Source organism: Trichechus manatus, unplaced genomic scaffold (genome assembly GCF_000243295.1).
Source record: "Trichechus manatus latirostris isolate Lorelei unplaced genomic scaffold, TriManLat1.0 scaffold00077, whole genome shotgun sequence".
In the NCBI taxonomy this organism is placed as follows: Eukaryota; Metazoa; Chordata; class Mammalia; order Sirenia; family Trichechidae; genus Trichechus; species Trichechus manatus.
In genome coordinates, this window is record NW_004444013.1 from 2,080,930 (window position 1) to 2,105,564 (window position 24,635).

Genomic DNA, 24,635 nt, shown 5'->3' on the forward strand with positions numbered 1-24,635 from the left:
AGGGAGGTTTAACTATATGTTACATCATTGTGACATACTTCACGTTTTTCTAATTCTAATTTAGAACCCCCCATCTAGTTATGAGTTGCAATTTCTTTATCATAGCACCTGAGTACAATGCCAACTTCTAGAGGTTGTTTACCGCATTCTTCTATTTATTAATTTCTAAAGTCAGAAATTTTCTAAATAACTTTCTGATGACATGGTTTCTAACAGCTTGTAAATTGCTAATGACTTAGAAGTTTTCTGGTCAGAGTGCATCACAGAAGTATATATATTTCTAGTTCTAGCTTCATATTATGAGTGAGTTGTACATAGGCATTTGAAAACATAACAGTATTGAAAGCCTGTGTGATTTGAGAACATTATATAGGCACACATAACAATCCACCCCTTGATCTCAAATCACATTTCAGATTTCAAATCTTAGCACACAATCTTTTTAAAGCAAATTTTAACACAAATATTCCCAATACAATTAGTATGATAAAAACAAAGGCTTCTTTTGTATCACTTAAAATCCATTCCCCAAAATTCCAAAAGCTTTAATTATTTAACTATCCAAACAAACTTCCCTGACAATTCTTTGTCCAGGTAAACATCATTTTTAACACACTTATGGGATTACAAATATTGGTAGCATATTCTACCACATGCACAGATGCCATAAATGCTTCATTTAAAGAAGTCATTATATTGGGGAATTTGTCCTTCTGTTTTTTACCTTTTGGAGCATGGACTGTATATGCTTCGTATCCTGCTTCAAATGGTTGCTCACCCAGTCATACTCGTGTAGGGTTGATTTTACATTAATCAGAGAAATATTTGGTTTAGTTAAATGATAAATTCCATTAGTAATTCTTATTATTCCTTTGTCCTGTATGGACTAGGAATAGTATGTTTTGCCTCCAATAGTAGTATTCAACCCCACACGTCTGTCAAGTTTGTCATACTGTGGTGTCTTGTGTGTTGCTGTGATTCTGGAAGCAATACCATCAGTATTTCAAATACCAGCAGGGTCACCCATGGTGGACAGATTTCAGCTGAGCTTCCAGGCTAAGACAGACTTTGAAAAAGGACCTGGCAGTCTACTTCTGAAAAAATTTGCCAGTGAAAACCTTATGAATAGCAGCAGAACATTGTCTGGTATAATGCCAGGAGATGAGTCCCTCAGGTTGGAAGGCACTGGGAAAGAGCTGCCTCCTCAAAGTAGAGTCAACTTTAATGACATGGATGAAGTAAAGCTTTCAGGGCCTTCATTTGCTGAGGTGGCATGACTCAAAATGAGAAGAAACAGCTGCAAACATGCACTAATAATTGAAACATGGAATGTAGGAAGTATGAATCTAGGACCATTAGAAGTCGTCAAAAACAAAATAGACCGCATAAAGATCAATAGCCTAGGCATTAGTGAGCTGAAATGGACCGGTATTGGCCATTTTGAATCAGACAATTATATGGTCTACTATGCCAGGAATGACAAATTGAAGAGGAATGGTGTCGCATTCATTGTCTAAAAGAACGTTTCAAGATCTATCCTAAATTACAACGCTGCCAGTGATAGGATAATATCCGTACGCCTGCAAGGAAGACCAGTTAATACAACTATTATTCAAATTTATTTTGGCCACTAGGGAAGTTGAAGATTTTTACCAACTTCTGCAATCTGAAATTAATCAAACATGCAATTAAGATGCACTGATAATTACTGATGATTGGAATGCGAAAGTTGGAAACAAAGAAGAAGGATCAATAGTTGGGAAATACGGCCTTGGTGATAGTAAACAACTCCGGAGATTGCATGATAGAATTTTGCAATACCAACTACTTCTTTATTGTAAATATCTTTTTTCAGCAACATAAATGGCCGCTATACACGTGGACCTCACCAGATGGAATACACAGGAATCAAATCGACTACATCTGTAGAAAAAGACGACGGAGAAGCTCAATTATCATCAGTCAGAACAAGGCCAGGGGCCAATTGCGGAACAGACCATCAGTTGTTCATATGCAAGTTCAAACTGAGCAGAAGAAAATTAGAGCAAGTCCATGAGAGCCAAAATATAACCTTGAGTATATCCCACCCGAATTTAGAGATCATGTCAAGAGTAGATTTGACACATTGAACACTAATGACTGAAGACCAGATGAGTTGTGGAATGACATCAAGGACATCATACATGAAGAAAGCGAGAGGTCATTAAAAAGACAGGAAAGAAAGAAAAGACCAAAATGAATGTCAGAAGAGACTCTGAAACTTGATCTTGAAGGTAGCCTGTTATTTCCTAAAGTAAAAATAAAGTAACATTTGCTAAAGCGAATGGAAGAAATGATGAAGTAAAAGAGCTGAACAGAAGATTTCAAAGGGTGGCTCAAGAAGACAGAGTAAAGTATTGTAATGAAATGTGCAAAGACCCGGAGTTACAAAACCAAAAGGGAAGAACATGCTCAGCATTGCTCAAGCTGAAAGAACTGAAGAAAACATTCAAGCCTTGAGTTGCAATATTGAAGGATTCTATGGGAAAAGTATTGAATGATGCAGGAAGTATCAAAAGAAGATGGAAGGAATACGGAGTCACTGTACCAAGAAGATTTGGTCAGCGTTCAGCCATGTCAGGAGGTAGCATATGATCAAGAACCAATGGTACTAAAGGAAGAAGTCCAAGCTGCACTGAAGGCATTCACGAAAAACAAGGCTGCAGGAACTGATGGAATAACAATTGAGATGTTTCAACAAAAGAATGCAGCGCTGGAGGTGCTCACTCATCTATGCCAAGAAATTTGGAAGACAGCCTCCTGGCCAGCCGACTGGAAGAGATCCATATTTGTGCCCATTCCAAAGAAAGGTGATCCAGCCGAATGTGGAAATTATCAAACAATATCATTAATATCACACACAAGTAAAATTTTGCTGAAGATCATTCCAAAGCGGTTGTAGCAGTACATCGACAGGGAACTGCCAGAAATTCAAGCCGGATTCAGAAGGGGATATGGAACCAGGGATATCATTGCTGATGTCTGATGGATCTTGGCTGAAAGCAGAGAATATCGGAAAGATGTTTACCTGTGTTTTATTGACTGTGCAAAGGCATTCAACTGTGTGGATCATAACAAATTATGGATAACATTGCAAAGAATGGGAATTCCAGAACACTTAATTGTGCTCATGAGGAACCTGTACATAGACCAAGAGGCAGTCGTTCGAACAGAACAAGGAGATACCGCGTGGTTTAAAATAAGGAAAGGTATGTATCAGGGTTGTATCCTTTCACCATACTTATTCAATCTGTGTGGTGAGCAAGTAATCCAAGAAGCTGGACAATACAAAGAAAAACATGGCATCAGGATTGAAGGAAGATTCGTTAACAACCTGTGATATGCACTTTCAGCAACCTTGCTTGCTGAAAGTGAAAAGGACTTGAAAATCAAAGACTACAGCCTTCAGTATGGATTGCACCCCAAAGTAAAGAAAACAAAAATCCTCACAACTGGACCAATAAGCAACATTATGAGAAGGGAGAAAAGATTGAAGTTTTCAAGGATTCCGTTTGACTTAGATCAACAATCAGCGCCCGTGGAAGCAGCAGTCAAGAAATCAGACGACATATGGCCTTGGGCAAATCTGCTGCAAAAGACCTCTTAAAAGTGCTGAAAAGCAAGGATGTCACTTTAAGGACTAGCCTGACCTGACAGGGTGTTTTCAATCCCCTCATATGCATGTGAAAGCTGGAAGACCAAAGAAGAATTGATGCCTTTAGATTATGGTATTGGCGAAGAATATTGAATGGACTGCCGGAAGAACCAACAAATCTGCTTTGGAAGAAGTACAGCCAGAATGCTCCTTAGAAGCAAGGATGGCAAGACTACGTCTCATGTACTTTGGACATGTTATCAGGAGAGACCAGTCCATGGAGAAAGACATCATGCTTGATAAAGTAGAGGGTCAGCAAAAAAGAGGAAGACCCTCAACGTGATGGACTGGCACAGTGGCTACAACAACAGGCTTAAGCATAGCAAAGATTGTGAGGATGGCACAGGCCGGGGAGATGTTTCGTTCTGTTGTGTACATAGGGTCCCTGTGAGTCAGAACCAACACAACAGCACCTAACAACAGTAGTATACAAAATACTATTTTAGTGCAACCTTGAAGGGGAAATTCACATTATTCAAATAATGTTAAAAACAACTCAATAAGTTAGATTTATCAAAATTTTGGAGCATGCTACAAAGGTTCAGTTCCTCAAATTATGGACAACTGGTTAAGAAATTAAGACCATAGTTGTAGGAACATTAATGTTTTCAGGGGTTGTCCAGTTATCATGGTTCCATGCTAGTAATTGATCGTGTGGAATGTGTATGCCTTCTCTGTGTAGAGGCATTTGTTCAGCACTAAGCATCCATTCTCACTTTTGAAATCATGGTATCGTCATGGTGTGATAGTCCGATTTCATAGTATTGTTTTTCAAAGCTGATATTTTAATTTCACATGCTCCGGTGGTGTTACATCCATTGTCAAATGTTATATTAATTTTAGACTTGGTGGGATTGTCTGTTTTAGCAGAGCTCCAGTTTCTACCTTTACTGTTATAAATGGTAGGTATTTAAAGTATTCCACATTGCATTTAATGCAGTCTGTAAGAGGTTGCATTGTGCCTCCATTTATAACTTAATCATTCTGTTATTATTTTGTTCCTGTTTAATAGCCTTTCTTTGGATGTCCATAGCGTGACCTGTTGTAGCATTATGTTCTTTAGTTACTGATTTGAGAAAGACCTAATTTGTGCACCTAAATAAACGTGACAAAGCTGCCATAGCATGAGAGTTAAAGTTCTGTTACAGCCCTTGAAAATCATCCAACTTTATAGTCAGGTCATTAATTTGGAATTGTGTTAGCAAGGTCCTTGTCAGGCCTCCTGTGAGACTACCGAAAAATTTAGGGTTTTCCTAGTGTAAGGAACCCCTGACAAGCATAGCATCAAGACAGAATGCTCACAGGTACTCATCTATTTGCCAAGAAGTAATAACAGAGAAAGTATAAGTGTTGTTGTACATGTTTTAAGCTTATGATTGTAGGGTCCACCTAAAGGGTGAATTCTTGTTTTGTCTAGGTGTAGGCTGCCCTGACAGGAACTAGCTGTCTACACAGGTTATGGTTGCCTCACTGGGAGGTTCCTCTGGCAGTGGACTTCCATGAGCCCATCGACTATGTGTATGTGTGGCTCTGTCAGCCGTGTAAATTATTCCTTCCAGCAAACCAGGTATATATTGTGGAAGATCTAGACAGAGACGTTATATGGTATCAAAAGCTGATTGGGTTTCATAGGTATGCAAAGGACCAATGTAATCTATTAATTTCAAAGGATCTGTCAGGCTTTATCTTGCCGGTGTATTCCTTAGGGTGTCTCCATGCCTTAAATGTCCTTCAGGGTACACTGAGTAACTACATATTGTAAAGTGTGTTGTGCTATAGGTAGATTTTGTTTGAATGCCCAGTTTTTGGTTATTATGGTTTAATTATTTCAGGTATGCTTTGTTTAATTTTCCATGTGGCCCGACACTTAGTGTCGTTTTGGTGGATGCGTTGAACTTAGCTTACCTGCTGCATTGGTGTATCGTGCTTCTTTGCTCTTTCTGAGTGATGCACGTAAATGTGTGCGATATAAATTTTAATGGTAGGGTTTGTAATGTGTTGCCGAATGTCTTTTCCCCAGACTTCTTGGTTGCCAATTTTCTAGTCATTTTGTTGACAGCCAAGTGCCAGGGCCATGTGGCCAAGTCTGGTTCTCTGGGACTGTTGTTCTCTGGATCTCTCTGTCTCTGGCTCTGTGTGTGTCTCTGACAGTCTCTGGTCTCTGTCTCTGCCTTTCTCTGTGTCTCTTGGTGGATCTCAACTGGGCTGTCTCTCTGCCTGTCTCTGTTTGTCTGTGTGTGACTATGTAATGTCCATGCACGTGTCTGTCTGTGTTTGTGTGCCTCTCTGCGTCTCTTCCTGCCCATATATCTCTTTTCTGTGTGTATGTCTCTCTCTGGTTCTCTTCCTCTGTGGGTATCTCTGTGTTCACGTGTTTTTTAGTGAGCATGTGTCTCTCCATGTCTCTCTCTCTTTCTCTGCCTGTGTTTGTGTGTTTCCCTCTCTCTCTCTGCCTCTCTCTCTATCTCGCTCTCTCTCTCTCTGCCTTTCTTTCTCTCTTCCTGTCTGTCTCTGTTAATAGCAGAGCCTGTCCGGCAGAGCAGCGGATGTGTGAGGGATGATTCAGTGGCTGACAGGAAGCCCGTCACCCTCCCTGCTGCCCATCAGTGTCTCTGGCATTGGCGTCAGCTCGGGCAGGTGTCTGGGCTCAGGATGGGGTGGCCGCAGTGAGGAGCCCCGACTCTCAGGTAAGCCTTTCCCGGGAGTGCCTGGAGCTGCCCCCTGCTCACCTCACGGGGGAGGGGGGTGGCCCTGCTGGCCCAGCAGGAGCACTTGGTGGTCCTGTTGGGTGGGGTGGAAGGATGCTGCGGGGCCTTCACCCCAGACCCTGTGGCGCTTGGAGGGGCAAACTTTTCTGGGGCTCCAGCCCCCTTTCCACCCTCACACAGCCCGGGGAGGCCCCCAGGTTGGTCCCCATCACTGCCAGATTGCTGAGGGGCAACCAAAAGGCCAGAACAGTGTCTCCAAGGAGGCCCAGGCCCAGGCCCATGAGCCTCAGTTTTTCCGTCTGTAAAATAGATACTAACATCCCTTCCCCAGGGCTGTGAGAGGATGGGTGGGATTCTCTAGGCAGACACTCCTGGTCAGCCCGGCTGCCCCAGGGCCCCAACACACACAACCAGCCCTTATCCCGCCGGCCAGCTCTCTGCTGGGGCATCATGGGGCTGCGTGCTGTAGGCCTGGGGAGCTCTGTCGGAGGGTGGGTCGGGCTCCCAGCCAGCCTGCCTTCACCACCCCCAGGGACAAGGGCTGCCCAGACCTCTCCACCAGCCACCCTCCTGCCCTCTCCTCTGGCCACCTGGCCATTCTGAGCCCCATTAACAGGGTCTCTCAGCCAGCCTCATTTGAAGCCCAAGGTTATTTGGAAAAAAATGGAACAGGCCCCAGAGCAGAGCCCCATGGATGAAACTTTCTGAGGACATGAGGCCAGCTGCCGCCTCTCGCTCCAGCCCCCGCCAGCTCTGCAAGTCCCTTGCCCTCACCAGGCTTCAGTTCCCAACTACAGCGTGGAGAGGACTGGGATACTGGACAGGCTGGTCACCAGGAGCCCTTCTGGGCGGGAGGCGCCCCAGCCAACCCCTAGAACGTTCCCGCAGCCGCTCACTGCAAACCTTGTTCATATGAAAACTGCCCACTTCCCTTTGTGCTATTTTGGCCGGCAGAGCCCCAGGGCTGCGGTGGCCTCTCTGCCCTGCCCCACCCAGCCCTGGCCCCTTGGGGCCCACTTGGGGCTGGCCCTGCCCCTCCTGGGAGCCCTCTGCCTTTCCCTCCCGCCTCATCTGCCCACCTGCTCTCAGAACCTGGTGTCAGAGAGGGGCCAGGACTCAGTCTGGGGGGTGGGCACATAAGTGTTTGCTAAATTAGCCTCTGTTTTGAATAATATTTCAAGATTAAAAAAAAAACGTGATATAAAAAATGGCAAGGAGCGTGGGGTCTGGAGTCAGCCTGCCCTGGGTTAGTCCTGGCTCTGTGAGTCACAGCTGTGTGGCTGTCACCTCTTGGACCCTTGGAAGAGACGGGCTGGGCTGGGGGTCTCAAGGCCAGTGATTGAGGGGGTTCCATGCATTCTCGCCTGCTCTCCTTTAGCTCCCAGCCCATCCTGGGCCCAGCCGCTCAGCCCATGTGGGTCGGTGGAGGGGATGGATGGGTCTGGCCTGTGTGTGTCTGTGGGGCAGTCCAGTCAGCAGGTTCCGGGCAGGGCTGCTCCAAGTTTCCTGTGGGCCGCCCAGGGCCTGGCTCTGACTGGCCACCAGCTGCCCGTTGCCTTCCACGGGGGCTGAGGAACCACAGTGAGGGCCGCAGTAGTGGCTGCAGCAGCCAGATCTGACCCGGCCTGGCTGCGCTTCACATGGCTCCTTTTGTTGCTGGGCCTCATGACAGACGCTCCCCAAGAGTGTCACCATTTTCCCAATCGCCCGAAGGCCAGTGGTGCTGGGATTCAGCAGCTGAAACCAGGTCCGCCCTCTCAGGCTCCCCTCCCTCCCCTCACCCAGTGCCCAAGGTGGGAGGGCCGTACCAGGCGTACCCAGCACCCGGCCTCAGACAAGATCATGGGGTGACGTGGACTTTCCTTCCTCCTCATGGGGCATCCACCTCATCATGTGGCTGGGAAATCTTGCTCTTCCCACTGACTCACTTGACTTTGGGGGGTGGGGGAGACAGGTGCTCCTGTCAGCCCCTGACTGTGGCTCAGCATTCGGAGGTGATGCAGCGTCATTGCCACAGCCATGGGGCCAGCACTGTTTCCCAGGCAGAGATTCCGGAAGTTGAGACTCGCCTAAGGCCACACGGCTGGCAAGCAACGCAGCCCAGGCCCAGCCCAGGCCTCAGGGGCCTGAGTGGTGTTTAATGGGAACCTGAAGCAGGAGGCAGGCAGTAGGAAGCCCCCCTTCTCACCCTGAGTACACCCTGTACCGTCTCTAAGCCTCACTTGCCCCAGCTGTAAGGTGGGGAGAAACCCCCCTCACAGATGGTGGAGGGGGGAAGACAGGTGAGTGCAGAGAGGGGCTTAGCAGTGCAGGTGCAGCGAGTGCCACAGAGGCCCCACTGCCCTCAGCTGCGTACCAGTCACTGCAAGAAGGCGGAGTCTCTACAGCCAGCAATTCCTTTGGAGGCCCACTCGAGAGTGGCACTGTGCACTGGGTGCGTGTGGCTCCCCTGAGGCCTCGCTTCACAGTTACTGACCAGGCTGCGGCCCCACACCAGCCTGGTGTCCAGGGTCTCCTCACCCCTGGCCGTCTCCCCACCAACCCACCACGAGCTACCACAGCAGCCTCTGTTCCACACTCCTCAGACCTTGGGCCTCTGACCTCCCAGCTCCACCACAGGAGGACAGGAGGGATCTGGGCATGCAGAGGGTTAAGAAATGGAAGCCCCCTTCCCAGGTCCCCCAGGAGGCCATGAATTGGGGGGCAGAAAGGTGCCCTAAGCCTGAGGGAGAGTGGGATCTTCCCAGAGGCTCTTGTGCAGAAGGGCCTGGACACAGACTTTGGGGAGCAAGATTAGGTTGACAGGGGCGGTGGGAGGTGGTGGACCAAGCCAGAGCTGGGGTAGGCAGGCCCAGGTTTAAATCCTGTCTTTCCACTCAGCAGCTGTAGGGTTTCCAGCCTCAGTTTCTCTGTTTGTGAAACGGGCGAACCTCTCCCTCCAAGGGCGTTCACATGATTCACGTGGATTAAGTGAGGGTGAGAGTGGACTGTGTACATGTGCATGCGGCTGTCTGGTGGGCCCAGAACCTTCCAGCAATGACCAAGCATTGGTGATGGGGCAGAGTGCTGGTTTGGGATCAGATAGGGGACAGGGCTGGTTCAGGCCCAGCCCCAGGAGCAAGGAGGGAACAGGACTCAGCTGTTGGGCTGTCAGGGACAGCGGGGTGAGAAACCTGAGCATGGGAGCTGGGCGGAGTCTGCCAGTGGGCTTGTGGCCCCTTGCTCACAGCCTTCACCTGCACCCCTGCAGGAGGGCTGCTGGGAGCAGACATGACCACGGAGCCGGAGCTGCTGTGGACCGGGGTGGCGCTGCTGCTGCTGCTGGGGGCAGCAGCCGGCCTGTGTGTGCGGTGCTCCCGCCCAGGTAAGGGCGGGGAGGAAGGGTCACAGAGGTGGAGGCGACCCTGTCAGGTGGAGACCTGGCTGGGGTTGGAAGAGGCAGTTCATGAGCCTCATGAGGCAGGGGTGAGACCCCCATGGGGTGGCCGGGGGGCTCTGAACAGCCCCCTGCAGACAATGGGTGTTGGGGCTGGGGTTTCGCTTTGGGCTTGCCCTGGACCGTGGTGGGGAGGCCAGGCTGCCCACAGCATCCACCTTCTCCAGTCACCTCTCCTAGGAAGTGGCGAGCAGATACCTTTCCAATGTCAGCAGCCATGGGCTGCTCGGCCAGGGTACCCGTGAGGCCTGTAGAGGGCACAGGGGGACAAGGTGAGGGGCCTGGGCCTCAGTTCCTGCCCCAGCACCAGGACCTTGCTAACTTGGGTGTGTTCTTGCAGGTGCAAAGAAGTCTGAGAAAATCTATGAGCAGAGGAGCCTGTGAGTTGCCTCCACGTCCCTACTGGTCCTGAGTGTATTTGTGTGCCCTGGCGTGGGTGCCGAGGGCATCTCTAGCACCTCTTCTCTCACCCCTTCACTGCTAGCTCCTCCAGGCCTCAGTGGGTCCCGAGCAAGCAGGAGCGGGAGGTACCCAGGGCCGTCCAGACCCTGCCCCAGCCTGAGGTCAGGGAGGGCTTCTGAGAAGAAGGGGCACCTAGGCTGTTAGACCAGCCACTTCTCCATCTTGCCCGCGAGGCTCTCCAGAAACCTAGTTGGCCTGTGGCCTCGGCCTCCCTCTGATACCAGCCTGGGAGCCGCTCCCAGGAGAGCTGCTGACTGAGTGCTGGGGCAGACAGAGGAATCCACCCTCTCAGACTCCACACAGAAACGCACAGTACGAAGCAAAATGTGGTATGTGTCCCTTGGGGGACCAGGAGGAGATAGGAAGGATTTTGAGGGAGAAAAAGTTGCAGCAAGAGAGGACGGGACAGCATGGGCAAAGTAGGACCGGGTTGGACACCTGCCTTTGGGGGTGAGGTGTCTGGCGGTGGGTGTGCCTTATGAGACTTGAGGCTGGGATTGAGGGAGGAGGGCCTGGACTGCCAGGAAGAGCCCCTGGCCTTTGTCGAAAGGGCCAAGGGGAGCCACAGGAGCCTGGGGAGCAGGGGCTGATCCACTGGGGGACGGACCACCGGGAGCTCGGGGAGCGGGGGCTGATGTGGAGCAGGAGCAGAGAAATGGGGAGCAGAAGTTCCAAGACAGGATCACTGACCCCAGGCAGAGTGGGGCAGGGTGGAGTGGAGTCCAGGCACCCCAGGCAGAGTGGGGCAGGGGTAAATGGAGTCCAGGCTGTCCGGGCAGCGGATCCTGTGAGCCCAGAGGGATGAGCTGTGCGGGACATCTCAGGCCGGGAGGCTGAAGCCCAAGAACAAGCCAGGACAAGGGCAGCAGCCATCGGTGTCCTTTTAGTGAGTGAGAGAGGGACTAACCACAGGCAGGGAGACCATGCCCACATGCTCGCTCACACACACACACTCACCCTTTCACACATGCTCACCTGCACACAGTTACCTGCACACGTGCTTACGTGCACGCACTCACGCGTGCACTTCTTACACATGCATGCTCAGGCGGGCAGGCACCCATGTACAAACATACACACACATCCTTTCTTATTTCCTTTTGTAACTGAAAAACCACAATGAGATTTGAAAATAGAATCTTCTCATCCCTACCTACCCCTGGGGCCAGGGCTGAACCTTTCTGGGCTTTTATGGCCACTTGTCCCTCTGGCCCAACTGCCCGCAACCTCTGCCAGGGGCGAGCTGAGCCCTCCTGGTGCCCCCATGCCCCTGGCCCTGCCCCTCAGCTCTCCCTCCTCTCTCAGTCCCTGCGGCTCCAGGCTCTGGTTGGTATTGGAGCAGTAGACTGTCAGGGCCAGAGTCTAGACCTCTTCATGTGGGAGAAGGCAGGAGGGGGCCTTGGGCTGCTCCCCTCCCTGGAACACCTTTTCTTGCCGCTCCAACTCCCACCTCTGTTGGGTTCAGTCCCGCCAGCCTGCATGAAGCAGCTACTGTGTGCACCAGTCCCAGCTCCTGCATCACCTCCTCCAGGAAGCCATGCCTGACTCCCTCCTGCGAATTTAGGGCATACCTCCTAAATCAAGTCACCCCTACCCCTGATTCCTCAGGATCTCCTGGAGGGCAGGGCCAGGTCTGCCCATTCTGGTCCTGGGGAGGCCCAGAGACCTCCCTGCTGATGAGCTAGTCTACTCACCATCCTTAGTGTGTGACCTCTGTTCTCAAGGACATGTCATGGTCTAAGATGGCAGCTAGAGCTCCAGCCCTCATCTCTGTATTCCAGGCAGTAAGAAGAAAGAAGGGGGGAAGGCTAGCAGTGGCCCTTCTAAGGAGATTTCCCTGGAAGTTCCAACAACTTTGGCTTACAGCTCATTGTCCAGAGCGTAATCACATGGCACACTTAGATGCAAGGGAGGCTGGGAAATAGTCTGTTAGGGGGGCACATGGCTACCTAAATAAAAACCAGGGTTCTTTTCAAAGGAAGAAGGGGAGAACAGTGTCAGTGTCTGCTAAGCTTTGGTGTTGTCCCATTGGTTATTTGAGAATAAATGGTGTGTTTGAACATCCCAGGAAGGGCATGCTCCCATGGGAATGTTAGATACCCCTGGGGGTGGGGGGAGGTCTCTTTGCCCTTCCTGGTTGCAGTCATTTTCCAAAGTCACAGCTGGGTCCCTGAGCAAGGGGCCAGGGTCAGAGACCTTTTCAGCTGCCCTCATGCCCCCGACGTCAGGGCTGCTTCCTAGCCCTGCCCATAGACCCCTGCCAACTGTCTTCGGCGGGCTTGTGGCCCCAGGCAGGGTGGGCCATGTCGGGGGTGGGTCTGGCTGGCCATGTGAAGGCTGGGCACCCAGTGAGGGCAGCAGTCCAGAAAACTGGGGTATCAGGAGAGGCCCTCCTTTCCGCTCTCACCCTGGTCCATCCCTCCCTTCTCTGTTCCCCGTCTGTTTGTCCATCTCTCCTGTCCCCTATCCCCTGGGCTGGGGGAGGCCAGGACCCAGCTCATCACAGCCCCTGTGTTTACAGACAAGAGAATCAACAGAGCTTTGCAGTGGCTCGGACATACTCCTGTGAGTCCCCTCAGGGCCTGGGCTGGCTCAGGGCTGGGGGTGGTCACGTCTAGGTCCCTTCTGTCCCCATCACCCTGTGGGCCAGATCTGGTAGGATAAGGAGGTGGTGGGGCTACGCCAGCTGGGTGGGCTGGGGACTGACTGAAACCCCCTTGCCCTTTGCAGTGATCAGGCAGGCATGGGCAGACCCCCTGGTGGACGCAGCCCCTGACACGGCACAAACAAGGTAGGAATGAGCTCCCTGTCCTGGGCCCTGAAAAGGTCACAGCCCCACAGGGGGATGAGAAGGAGGGTCCTGGGGGTCTCCACCTGGCTGAGCCCAGGCCAAGACCTCTATCCCTCCGCGGGTCTTAGTGCTTGATCGCGAGGGCCCCACCAGGGAGGCTGTGGGGTGAGGCCCGGGCCTTCAGGCCCCCAGAAGCCTTGGGGCCTATCCCCCTGGCACCTCTTTCAGCCTCTTCCTACCCCAACCCCTGCAGGAAGGACAAGCTGCTGCAATTCTCCCCCAGCGTTGAGGGTGAGTGACCCCGGACACAAGGGTGGGGCAGGGGCAGGCCTAGCTGAGGTGCAATTGAGGTAGGTGAACACATGGCCGGACAGGTACTGCCAGGGGATGCCTGGGGAGCCAGGGATCACAGGCCTGACAGGGAGGCCTTCTCAGAGGAGACACTGGGCTGGGAGGGCCAGGGAGCTGGCCTGGTGGATAGAGGCAGGTGCAGAGGGGTGAAGGCACCTGCCCTCCTGGGGGGTCAGCTGGGCAGGGGCAGGCCAAGGAGAGGGCAGTAATGAGCCTGGCCTTCCTTCCAGGGTCTGCAACCCCCAGGTACCAGAACTTCAGCAAAGGTAGGCGGGCTCCAGGGGTGGGCCGGGGTGGGGTCACAGCCCAGCTCAGGCCTAACTCTCTCCTGCTGCAGGAAGCAGGCACGGATCAGATGCAGCCTACGTGTGAGTGGCCTTCTCCCTGCCCGTCCCCTGTCCGCCACTGCCCTGGCTTCCTCATCTAGAATAGACTCTGGATCCACTGTTGCCCCTCAGGCAACCATACCTTGGTGGGAGAGGGACAAGGGCCTGCTCTGGGGGGAGGGGCATCTATTCAAAGACAAGTTAGGTGAAGCCTGGAAACCCAGGAGGAACGGCCTCGGGGCTGTCTTCTCATTTCACAGATGGGCAAACTGAGGCCCAGGGCAGGCAGGGACCCGTGCTCATAGCAAGGGCAAAGTGGCTAGAGCCAGGCTGCAGCCTCCTCCAGCCCCAGGGTGGCTCAGGGGGGCCAAGGGGGGGAGATAGAAAGAGGAGCGGGGGTGGGGAGATGCTGGCAGAGGCCCCTGGGACCCAGGGAGCTGATGGCTGGAGCAGCCCTAACCTCATTGTTCCCCCATGCTGCCCCCCCACCCCCCACCACGGGCCTGCCATGCAACCCCTGCTGTGTCTGTTTTCCTGGCCAGAGACCCCGTTGCCGTGGACTATTACAACTGGGGGCAGTTCCGGAAGCCCCTGGAAGGTGAGGGAGAGAGCGAGGTGTGGGGTGTGGGAGGAAAAAGCACGAGAGCTGAGCCTCAGAAGCCACACTTTGGTGGCAGAAAAGGTGCTTGGTGGACACAGAGGGGGCGGCTGGGCCCAGGTTTGGGTGGGTTGGTGGGAGCTGGATGAGTAGACAGTGGGAGGCTGGTGCCAAGAAAAGGGGCAGGAGAGAGTGGAGTGGCCCACAAAAGGGAGGAAACGGGAGAGAGAGTTGGAGGTGGGGGCAGGAGGCTGGGCCCTTGTCATCCAGTACATCTGGGGCCTGGGAGGAAGGCTCAGGACAGGTAGCCGTGCTGGTGGACGCCAAGCCCAGCACACTCTGAGGAAGCTGGGACTAAAGACCTTTTAACACCTTAGCTTTAGAAGGGTGGGGAGCACCTGCTAATGGGTACCCTGGCCTGGAGCTTGAATCCAGCTCCCAACCGGCGCTCCTTGCTGGGCCATGCAGGGGAAGGGCACCATGGTGGAGAGAGAGGGGCTCTTCTTCCCCCTGAGAAGGGCTAGGTGGGGCCCCTTTCACACAGCTCCTCGTGACATGCCCCTAAGCCGGGCTCCTGGGCAAAGAGCTCTTAAGCCTCATGGAAGGAGTCTGGCCTCAGGATGTCTCAGGCTGCTTCCTGGTGCTGCCCAGCCCCTCCCAGCACCCAGCGGCTCCCTGGCCGGAGCCTCTGAGGCTGTCACTTCCTCCCTGCCTCTGTGCACAGCCCCTTCCTGATTCCCTCCCCTGTGCACCCAGTGCCCTGGGAAGACAGAGCAGGAGCCAGGTGGAAGCTGCTGGAGCCATGCCAGCACCTGCCAAAAAGCTTCCTGGGGAAGGTGTTTGAGGCCCTGGGGGCCCACAGGGCCAGGAGCAAGCAGGACAGGTCACCTGAGAGGGAGGGAGGGAGGGAAGAGGGAGCCTGCTCAGTGGGCGGGGCCTTTCTGGCAGATGAGGACGACTCCAGTTCCTACCAGAACGTGCTCATCTGCAGGCCAGGAACCCCCGAGCCAGGTGAGGCAGCTGGGCCGAGGGGTGGGCAAGGGGAGTGGGCCTCCGTGGCCCTGTCTGGGCCAGACTGTGAGGGTTGAAGTCCCCCTGCCCAAAGGCATTGTTCTTCTCTGGTGCCTTTGGGTAAAGCATTGCCCCAGGGGTCCTGGGGGGTGGCACCCTCAGCACCTGGTGACAGAGGGGATGTGCTGGGGGCACCGTCCTCCCTCACCGAGCTGCCCGAAATGAGGGCAGGATACCTGGTAGAGTGGGCCCTGAGGAATCACCGTGGCCGTCCGTCTGCCACCCCCATGCTCGCCCCAATACAGATGACAACTCCGAGGACTACCAGAATTCGGCATCCATCCAACAGTGGCGGGAGTCCAGGAGGGCTGTGGGTACGTGGCCTGAGGGCAGAGCTTGCCAGCGGCCAGCTTAAACAGGCTCCAAGAGTGGCTTGGGGTGAGGGCGAGGAGAGTCTGGGGGGCTTGGAGGAGCTGGTCTTGGAGGTCCTCCCTGGCCAGCCCAGCCAATCCCATAGTTCCGCTCCCAGAGACCCCCGCATGGAGACAGGACAGACAGCACCCAAGTCCTATCCAGTGTGTCCTTTCACACGGGCTGGTTCGTGGAGTCTGTCTGCAGCTGGAGCACTCAGCAGGGGGACTGGGGCCGTGTGTCCCGTGACTCATCTGACCACCCACCTGCCCATCATCCACAGAGCTTGTCCTGGGTGAAGCACCTCCTTCCCTGGCAGGAAGCCCCGACGAGGACGACAGTGAGCCAGACTATGTGAATGAGGTCACGGTGGCCAGGGACACCTAGCAGAACCACAGGAAGGTACAGCCCCCTGGGGCAGCCTCACTGGGCTCCAACAGAGTTTGGCTGCAGGCAAGGTCTCCTGGGGGAGCACACGGTGCTGGAAGGGGCGGCCCGGCAGGGTGAGGGCTCTGTATCTCAAGCAGAGGGGAGATGCCCCCAGCATGCCTGCCTGGCTCCCCCTGCAGCCGCAGGCCTGGCAGGGGCCCACAGCAGCGCTTGGCCAGGCGTCTGGGAGTTGTGAAGTAAAGGGGTGGGTCTCCTAGTTCCACTCTCGACTCACTGCGCGCCCAGAGAACGCACTTCCTCACTTGCAGAATGGAGCTGTTGGTGTCTACCTCTTAGATAAGACTGCAGGTGAAGCATCAGGCAGGACCTGGTCATGAGGGCAGGAATCAGGCAAGTGGAGAGGTGGGGACTGAGAGGTGCTGGTGCTGTTGACAAGTGGCTGAAATGTGTTGAGGCGCCCCCGTGGGCCAGCATGGCCCTCAGTGCCCCACACACGTCTCTTGAGAGGCTGGGTGGAGAAGGGGACAGGGACCCAGCAGCCAGACACTGGCACCAGGCTATGACCAGGCTATGCTTGGGAGGCAGGACGACCACGCAGACTTGGGCAGGGCTGCCCACAGGCCTGACGTGGAAGAAAGGGCGCACATATCAGCCGGCAGGCTGGAGGATTCATAGTCACGGTGCCCCGGGGGCCAGCACGGCGTCAGCCACAGGAGTTTGAGCCCAGGGTCCAGAGCCCCGCCATTCATTCATTCATTCATTCATTAAATATGGGTAAACACCTGCTACGGGCAAGTTTAGGTTCTGGGGACACAGTAATCAACAAAACGCACAAAATTCCTGACCTCTTAGAGCTTACCTTCTTGTGGGAGAGATCATAAATATTAACAGAGTAAGTAAACCCAGTGTGGAATGGTGATAAATCCTGTGAAGATAAATAAGGCAGGGAAGGGGAGCAGGGAGTAATATGGGTGGGGGGAGAGGCAGTGTTGTAATATAAATGCCCTTCTTTCTGTCTGAGCCCCTTCCTCACCCCTCTGGGGAAGGGCGTTCCAGGCAAGGGGAACAAACAGCACAGGCCCTGAGGCAGGAGCATGCCCAGCAGGTGGCAACAGCAAGGAGGCCAGGGAGTCCCTGGAGTGCAAGCAGATAAGGCACTCAGCGGGTAACCAAAAGTTGACAGTTCGAATCCACCCAGAGGTGCCTTGGAAGAAAGGCCTGGCGAACTACTTCCAAAAATCAGCCATAGAAAACCCTGTGGAGCACACACAGTTCTACTCTGACACGTGGAGTCAAGTCAACAGCATATGATTTACTGGTTAAGGGGGGCAAGGGGGCTGGAGCAGGGGGAGTAAAGGGGAAAGTAACAAAGGTCGAGGTAGGACGCGGGCATAGGAACCTGAGTGTTTTCTGAGTGAGAAGGGGAGGCATCAGGAGGTCTTAAATGGAGTGCCTCAATGTTTTTAAGGCCCACTGGCTGAGAAATGAACACAGGGGACAAGAGCAGAAGCAGGGAGACCAGTAAGGAAGTGAAGGCCCCAATTCAGGAAAAGCGGTGACAGCACCCTGGAGCAGGGTGGAGGCAGCGCAGCCGGTGAGATGTGCGGCTGAATGCACTTTGCAGGAGGGCCAACAGCACTTACTGCTCTGCTGGATGTGAATGAGGTGGGAGAGAGGAGTGGAGGGTGGCTGAAGTTTTTGCCTGAGCAAATGAAGGATGTTGTCAGCCACTGGGATGTGGACAGCGAGAGGTGCAGCACGTTTGATGGGGAAGGCCAGGTGATTTTTGGACACAGAGTCACTGTACCAAAAAGAATTGGTTGACGTTCAACCATTTCAGGAGGTAGCATATGATCAGGAACTGATGGTACTGAAGGAAGAAGCCCAAGCTGCACTGAAGGCATTCACGAAAAACAAGGCTCCAAGGACTGATGGAATAACAATTGAGATGTTTCAACAAACAGATGCAGCGCTGGAAGTGCTCACTCGTCTGTGTCAAGAAATTCGGAAGACAGCCTTCTGGCCAACCGACTGGAAGAGATCCATGTTTGTGCCCATTCCAAAGAAAGGTGATCCAACCAAATGTGGAAATTATTGAACAGTATCATTAATATCACACACAAGTAAAATTTTGCTGAAGATAATTCAAAAGCGGTTGTAGCAGTACATCAACAGGGAACTGCCAGAAATTCAAGCTGGATTCAGAAGAGGACGTGGAACCAGGGATATCACTGCTGATGTCAGATGGATCCTGGCTGAAAGCAGAGAATACCAGAAAGATGGTTACCTGTGTTTATTGACTATGCAAAGGCATTCAACTGTGTGGATCATAACAGATTATGAATAATATTGCAAAGAATGGGAATTCCAGAACACTTAATTGTGCTCATGAGGAACCTGTACATAAATCAAGCAGAACAAACAGAACAAGGGGATACTGCATGGTTTAAAGTCAGGAAAGGAGTGCCTCAGGGTAGTAGCCTCTTACCATACTTATTCAATCTGTATGCTGAGTAAATAATCTGAGAAGCTGGACTATATGAAGAATGAGGCATCAGGATTGGAGGAGGACTCATTAACAACCTGTGTTATGCAGGTGACACAACCTTGCTTGCTGAAAGAGAAGAGGACTTGAAGCACTTACTGATGAAGATCAAAGACCACAGCCTTCAGTATGGATGACACCTTAGCATAAAGAAAACAAAAATCCTCACAGCTGGACCAATAAGCAACATCATGATAAACACAGAAAAGATTGAAGTTGTCAAGGATTTCATTTTCTGTGGCTCCACAATCAACATTCATGGAAGTAGCAGTCAGGAAATCAGATGACGCATTGCAATGGGCAAATCTGCTGCAAAAGACCTCTTTAAAGTGTTAAAAAGCAAAGATGTCACTTTGAAGACTAAGGTGTGCCTGACCCAAGCCATGGTGTTTTCAGTTACTTCATATGCATGTGAAAGCTAGACGATGAATAAGGAAGACCAAAGAATTGATGCTTTTGAATTGTGGTGTTGGTGAAGAATATGGAATATACCGTGGACTGCTAAAAGAACGAACAAATCTGTCTTGGAAGAAGTACATCCAGAATGCTCCTTAGAAGGGAGGTTGGTGAGACTTCTCTCACATACTTTGGACATGTTATCAGGAGGGATCAGTCCCTGGAGAAGGACATCATGCTTGGTAAAGTAGAGGGTGGGTGGATTGATACAGTGGCTGCAACAATGAGCTCAAGTATAACGATCATGAGGATGGCGCAGGACCGGGCAGAGTTTCATTCTGTAATACATAATGTCGCTATGAGTCGGAACCTACTCGACCGCACCTAAGAACAACAAAGGATGAGATAGACGCATACTGAACAGCCAGGTGGAAGCAGGAAGTGGGCAGCTAGATATCTGAACCTGGACTCGGGGGGATGGTTCAGGCTGGAGACACAGACTTGGTTCAGTAACCTGAACAGATGGTATGGAAAGGCAGAGAAACTAGAGAGAAAAGGCCCAAGCACTGAGCTCCGGGCCCTCCCATGTGCAGGGCTGTCAGCGAGGTGAGAAACCAGCCAGGGGAAGTGTCCTGGGGGCCAAGGACAGTTTCAGGGAGGTCGTGAAGATGAGGACTGGGAGCCGAGCACCGTGTTCACTGGTGACCCGAGCTGGCGGGTGGAGTGGTGGTGGGGAAAGGCCTGTTTGCACTCCACAGAGAACAGGGGAGGAGTCAAAGACAGGGAGTAGAGATCATTCTGGAAGTTTCACTTTAGAGAGAAGCAGACTAGCTGGAGGGGATCGTGAAGGTTCTTGAGATGAAATCAATCGCAGGATGCTATATGCTGACTGAAATGACATAGTAGGTAGAGGTGTTTGGGTCAGACTCTGGCAACCAAAAAACCGAACTAGCTGCCCAACTCATGGCTACGCTGTGTGTGCAGAGTAGAACTCTGCTCCATAAGGTTTTCAATGGCTGATTTTTCGGAAGCCAGGCCTTTCTTCTGAGGTGCCGCTGGATGGATTCAAACTGCCAGCCTTTTGATGAGTAGTCGAGTGCCTAACCAGGACTCCCAGGCTACGGCAGGATGGAACCATTCACCTCCTGAATCACATCCAGGCACAGAAGGAAGGGCCTGATCCCACATTTGAGCATTCCCAGTGGGCCCCAAGAAAACGCTGGAGTGGCCCAATCACTGTTCTAATCTGAAGGGCTGTCAGTAAGGCAGACGACAGGTGAGCTGAGTCCATCAAGCAGAAGACAGCACTTGAGAAAACTTGTAGGTACTGTCTGTATATTATGGGAAAGGACGGATCTCGAAGAGGTGCACCCTGGCATGGGACATGTTCAGGAAAGGCCACCAGCAGTTCTGCAGAGGAAGTGCCTGCAGTAGGTGCGAGGGCAGAACCACCACAGCCTTTGCCGAGATCAAGAGGTATAGTTGAGACTTCAAACTAAAAGCAGAAGTGCCTGGAGTAAGAAACACAGGTCAAAGCTGCTTGATGGCAGGTGCTCCTCAGCCGCTGCAGGGGGGGCGGCTGAATGCTGGGGGTCACTGGGTAGCACCTGCTCCCCTCCCTCAGCCAGCTGCTCCAGTGCTGAGGGAACAAAATCCCAGCAAAGGCAAACCTTTTCCTTTTAACAAACTCTTTGCTTCTTCAGTGCAGGAGCCAAGGCAAAAGAGCAAAGGAAGTCGCTGAGCTCACAGAACCGCTTGCTGCCTCTCAGGGATCACTTTGCCACAACTGCTCCAGTTTACACACCTAGCCGCGTCGTTCTGGAAGGGCCGTGGGCAGCACGGCCTGGGAAGAGGCGCTAGGGATGGACAGTTACTCTGGGAATTGCAGAGCCCTCTCCCTGACCTGGGCTTCCACAGGGCGGGGCCGAGTGGTGCGAGGGAAAGGTGGTTCCCACTGTGATCTGATGCCAAGAGTGAGGGCAGGTGCACCGCCCACCCCCTAATCTAAAACATCCTACAACACTTGTATTCGCGTCCTTTTTTGCTTTGGATTTGGATCCTAAATTGATGATTACTGTCGGCTGCTGCCATTTCTTAGTGACTGATAAGCTTGTACAGTTAATTTATATAGGTGGAGCTATATTTAATATTCTACACTTCAGCCTAGAGATTTTTGTCTACTTTGTCGCCTATAAAGCATTACATGGACTTAACTTCAGCATATTGATTTGGGGGAGCCTTTTCTCTCCTTTACCCTCTGTGGGGCACTCTTGTCTCTGGGCCTCAGAACACTCAGGAAATGCAACTATAACCATCTTTTATAGCGTCGTGTGCCTTTGATGGAAATGTTTCTGTGGACAAAATGTACATCACAGTCTTGGGAGGCAGCGGTCAGACAGTGGCCAAGGCCCCTGGACCAGGAGGGGATCCCGACAGTTGCCCCGAAAACTCCCCTGCTCTGGGCTGGCTGACTGGGCAGTAACATGGCTGTCCCAGGGGAAAGGCAGGGCCCAAGGGGACCATTCTAAGTCAGAAAAACCACAATCAGGAAAAGAAAGCGCCTCAACCTAAACCTGTCAATAAACCATTTCAGTTTAAGAGCAGTCGTTCTCCTGTGTTCTTTCCCGTTTCATGTAAACAACCAGACTGAGAGGCCTAGAGTGGCCTGTAAAACATGGATGCGCAGGGGCATCTGAGCTCTTCTAACTTCACAAAGGGAAGGAGAGAGACTCATTATCAGCGTCAACAGCCCAAGGCTGATTCCTATGAAGCAGAGGTCAGACATACCTCCTCTCCAACCTTTTTACCAGTTCTGACACCAGCCAGCCCTCCCATGGCACTCTCTACTCCTCTGCTGGGTTCAGTAATTCATTGCAGTGGCCACAGAGAACTCACAGACAATACTCAATGATTATGGGGTCAATATTATTACGTTACAATTCAGGATCAGGAACAACTCAGGATACAGTTCTTCAGTCAGGACAGCTTCTTGGCCATGCCCACAGGCAGGCCTCTCGGCCCCTCGGGCCTCTTGGCCCAGCCTCTGCCCTGCTCAGGCAAGTGTTACAAAGCTCTTTTGCTCCACTGATAAGTGCCCAGAGTCACCCCACCCTGCCGGCAAGCCTCCTGCCCAAAGGCACTCAGCGCTCTCACTCCGTGGGCTGGGAAGCCCACCACGCCATCTCCTGCTGGTCTCCTGGTTCTGCTGTTGCTGGTTCTTTGCCACGCTTGCCACCACTTCTTGTCGTCTCGTGCTGTCTCCAGTGTTACAGCTCTCTCTCTCTCTGTCTCCTGGGTCTAGGAGGTTCTCAGCACAGGGACTCCAGATCCAAAGAATGCGCTCTGCTCCCTGTCTCTTCTGCTTGGTGGTAGTGAAGTCCCCCCTTTCCACCTCCGGGATTGCTCATTTAAGCCTAGCAGGATGGCAAAACCGACCAATCCTCTCATTAGGGTTTCATACACCTTACTTCCATTGTCTCACCCGTACAAGGGTGCCATGCACCTTATTTGCATAATTAGCAAGCTATCCAACTCCCTTGGTGGACCACAAGCACCTTATTTGCATAGTCCCACTCAATCATTTGGTGGGGGTTACGAGATCATGGCTATTAAGGCCATATAAAAGTGATCCATTGCACTGCAGGGCCTCAAGGTAATCAAGGTCAAACCTCCCATTTAACAGAAGGGACCCAAGGCCCAGAGAGGTGGGGCTGGGACAGGATCCTGGTCCCTGAGCCTAACACCCTTGCAGGATGCCCCACCATGCATGAGAAGAAGTTAATGCCACAAGTTCAAAAACGCAAAAAAAAACCCATCTAGGACACAGCTGTTGGCTACTTGTCACTTTCCACACTGAAGTCCTGACCCCACAAGCTCAGAGGCAAGAGACTCTAAACCAAGGTTCAGTGTTGGGCTGTGGTAATTATGGACACCAGCTCTGGAGCTAAAACCCCAGGAGTCTTGGCTCTCCCACTGCAGACTGTTGGACACAAGACCCCTCTCTGGGCCCAGTATTCTCACAGACAAAATCATTCCTTCACCTCACAGGGAATGTGAGGCTCAAGATAAAAAAAAAAAACTGAAGACTTAGAATCATGTGAAAGTGTTTTGTAAAACTTTACCTTGCAATTTTTGAGGGCCTTATTTTTTTCCTCTTAATTAAGACCCTAACTCAAAGTGCCAGGAATCTTGGAGCCTTTCCTGGGTCCATTTTGTGTCCCTATTTGACAGTGCAGTCTGGGAAGTGACTGAACCTACCCGGGAGGGATGGCACTAAGTAGGAATGCTAGCAGGTCCCTCCCGCTCCAAATGAAGCTGGGGCTGGGAGTGAAAGGGACAAGAGAAAGCACATGGGCCAGCCCAGCTGCCCCAGCACTATCTGCAGAGGAGGATATGCAGCCACACCTCTGGGAGCCCGCAGGGTGGGGGAAGCCAGCATGACACACAAGTATGTTGTCAAAGCTTTGCACATGAGGCCACCAGTCATGGAAGATATGTCACCTCCCTCCCCTTAAAAACATCATTTTAAAATGATGTCTAGTCCTTGCTTCAAAATAACCTGGGAGTTGGGTTGGGTGGTGGAAGTACACAGGAAACAAGATGGGCCATGTGCTGATGAAATTGTTGAAGGTGAATGATGCATATTGAAGGGTTCACTATCATCATTCTATCTCCTTCTGTATAGAGGGCAGTGGGGGTTCTTACCTTCCATGCGGGAGACTCGGGTTCCCACCCAATGTGTCTCATGCACAGCCACCACCCATCTGTCAGTGGAGGTTTGCATGCTGCTATGACCTTAAACAGGTTTCAGGGGAGCTTCTAGACTAAGATGGACTAGGCAGAAAGGCCTGGCAATCTACTTCTGAAAATCAGCTAATGAAAACCCTATGGATCCCAGAGTCTGATGACAACCAATCATGAGGACAGTGCAGGACTGGGCAGCATTTCATTCCATTGTGCATGGGGCCACCGTGAGTCGGGGCTGACTGGACAACAGCTAACAAAAACTTTTCTATACAACTGAAATTTTTCAAAATTAAAAAAAAAGTACCTTCCTAAGAAAAGCAATTCTACAAATTCATATAAAATCCCCTGGGGGGTTCTACAGCTGTCAGCACAGATCACTACACAGCAGGGACGGTGCCGTGGCTGGAATTTCCCTGAGCATATGCTCTGTGTCCCCTTTAGGAACGGCTCATCGCCCCGAGCAGTTCTGAGAAGTCAAACAGTCAGCAAAGTACACCAAACCCTGCCCTCACCCCAGGAACCGGTCCCTTCAGGCTTCCAGGGACACTGAGATTAGCTTGTCCACTCTGTTATCTAAACCACCTTTTCTACTGTCGGAAGCCGGGGGCAAGCACAGAGACAGGCGGAGGTTTTCCTCGAGACCTTGTGTTGTCCCCTTATTGACACGAGGGGAGACTGTACCCACTTGCAGATGCTTCTCCACAGACCTTCTCCAGCACTAAAGTCAAGTCTGAAGGCAGGGCAGGAGAGAGAAGAAAGCTCCCAAACTG

General features: G+C 52.1%; 1 protein-coding gene across 8 annotated transcripts; it reads left to right on the forward strand.

The window, feature by feature from the left end:
- Positions 1-4,343: 4,343 nt before the first annotated feature.
- LAT2 (linker for activation of T cells family member 2) lies at positions 4,344-21,405 on the forward strand. 8 transcript variants are annotated; one of them, XM_023735285.1, is made up of 13 exons: positions 5,101-6,381; positions 9,653-9,766; positions 10,179-10,218; positions 12,822-12,865; positions 13,031-13,091; positions 13,345-13,382; positions 13,673-13,708; positions 13,780-13,810; positions 14,311-14,366; positions 15,315-15,377; positions 15,683-15,751; positions 16,072-16,190; positions 20,828-21,405. In XM_023735285.1, exons 1-12 carry the CDS (start codon positions 6,252-6,254, stop codon positions 16,173-16,175), a joined length of 786 nt encoding a protein of 261 aa, XP_023591053.1. In that variant the 5' UTR covers positions 5,101-6,251; the 3' UTR covers positions 16,176-16,190; positions 20,828-21,405. The 8 variants fall into 8 exon arrangements, with proteins under 8 accessions (XP_023591059.1, XP_023591058.1, XP_023591057.1 ...); XM_023735284.1 differs by having other exon boundaries at positions 5,103-6,381; positions 20,823-21,405; XM_023735289.1 differs by lacking the exon at positions 15,683-15,751 and having other exon boundaries at positions 4,353-6,381.
- The last annotated feature ends 3,230 nt before the right edge of the window (positions 21,406-24,635 follow it).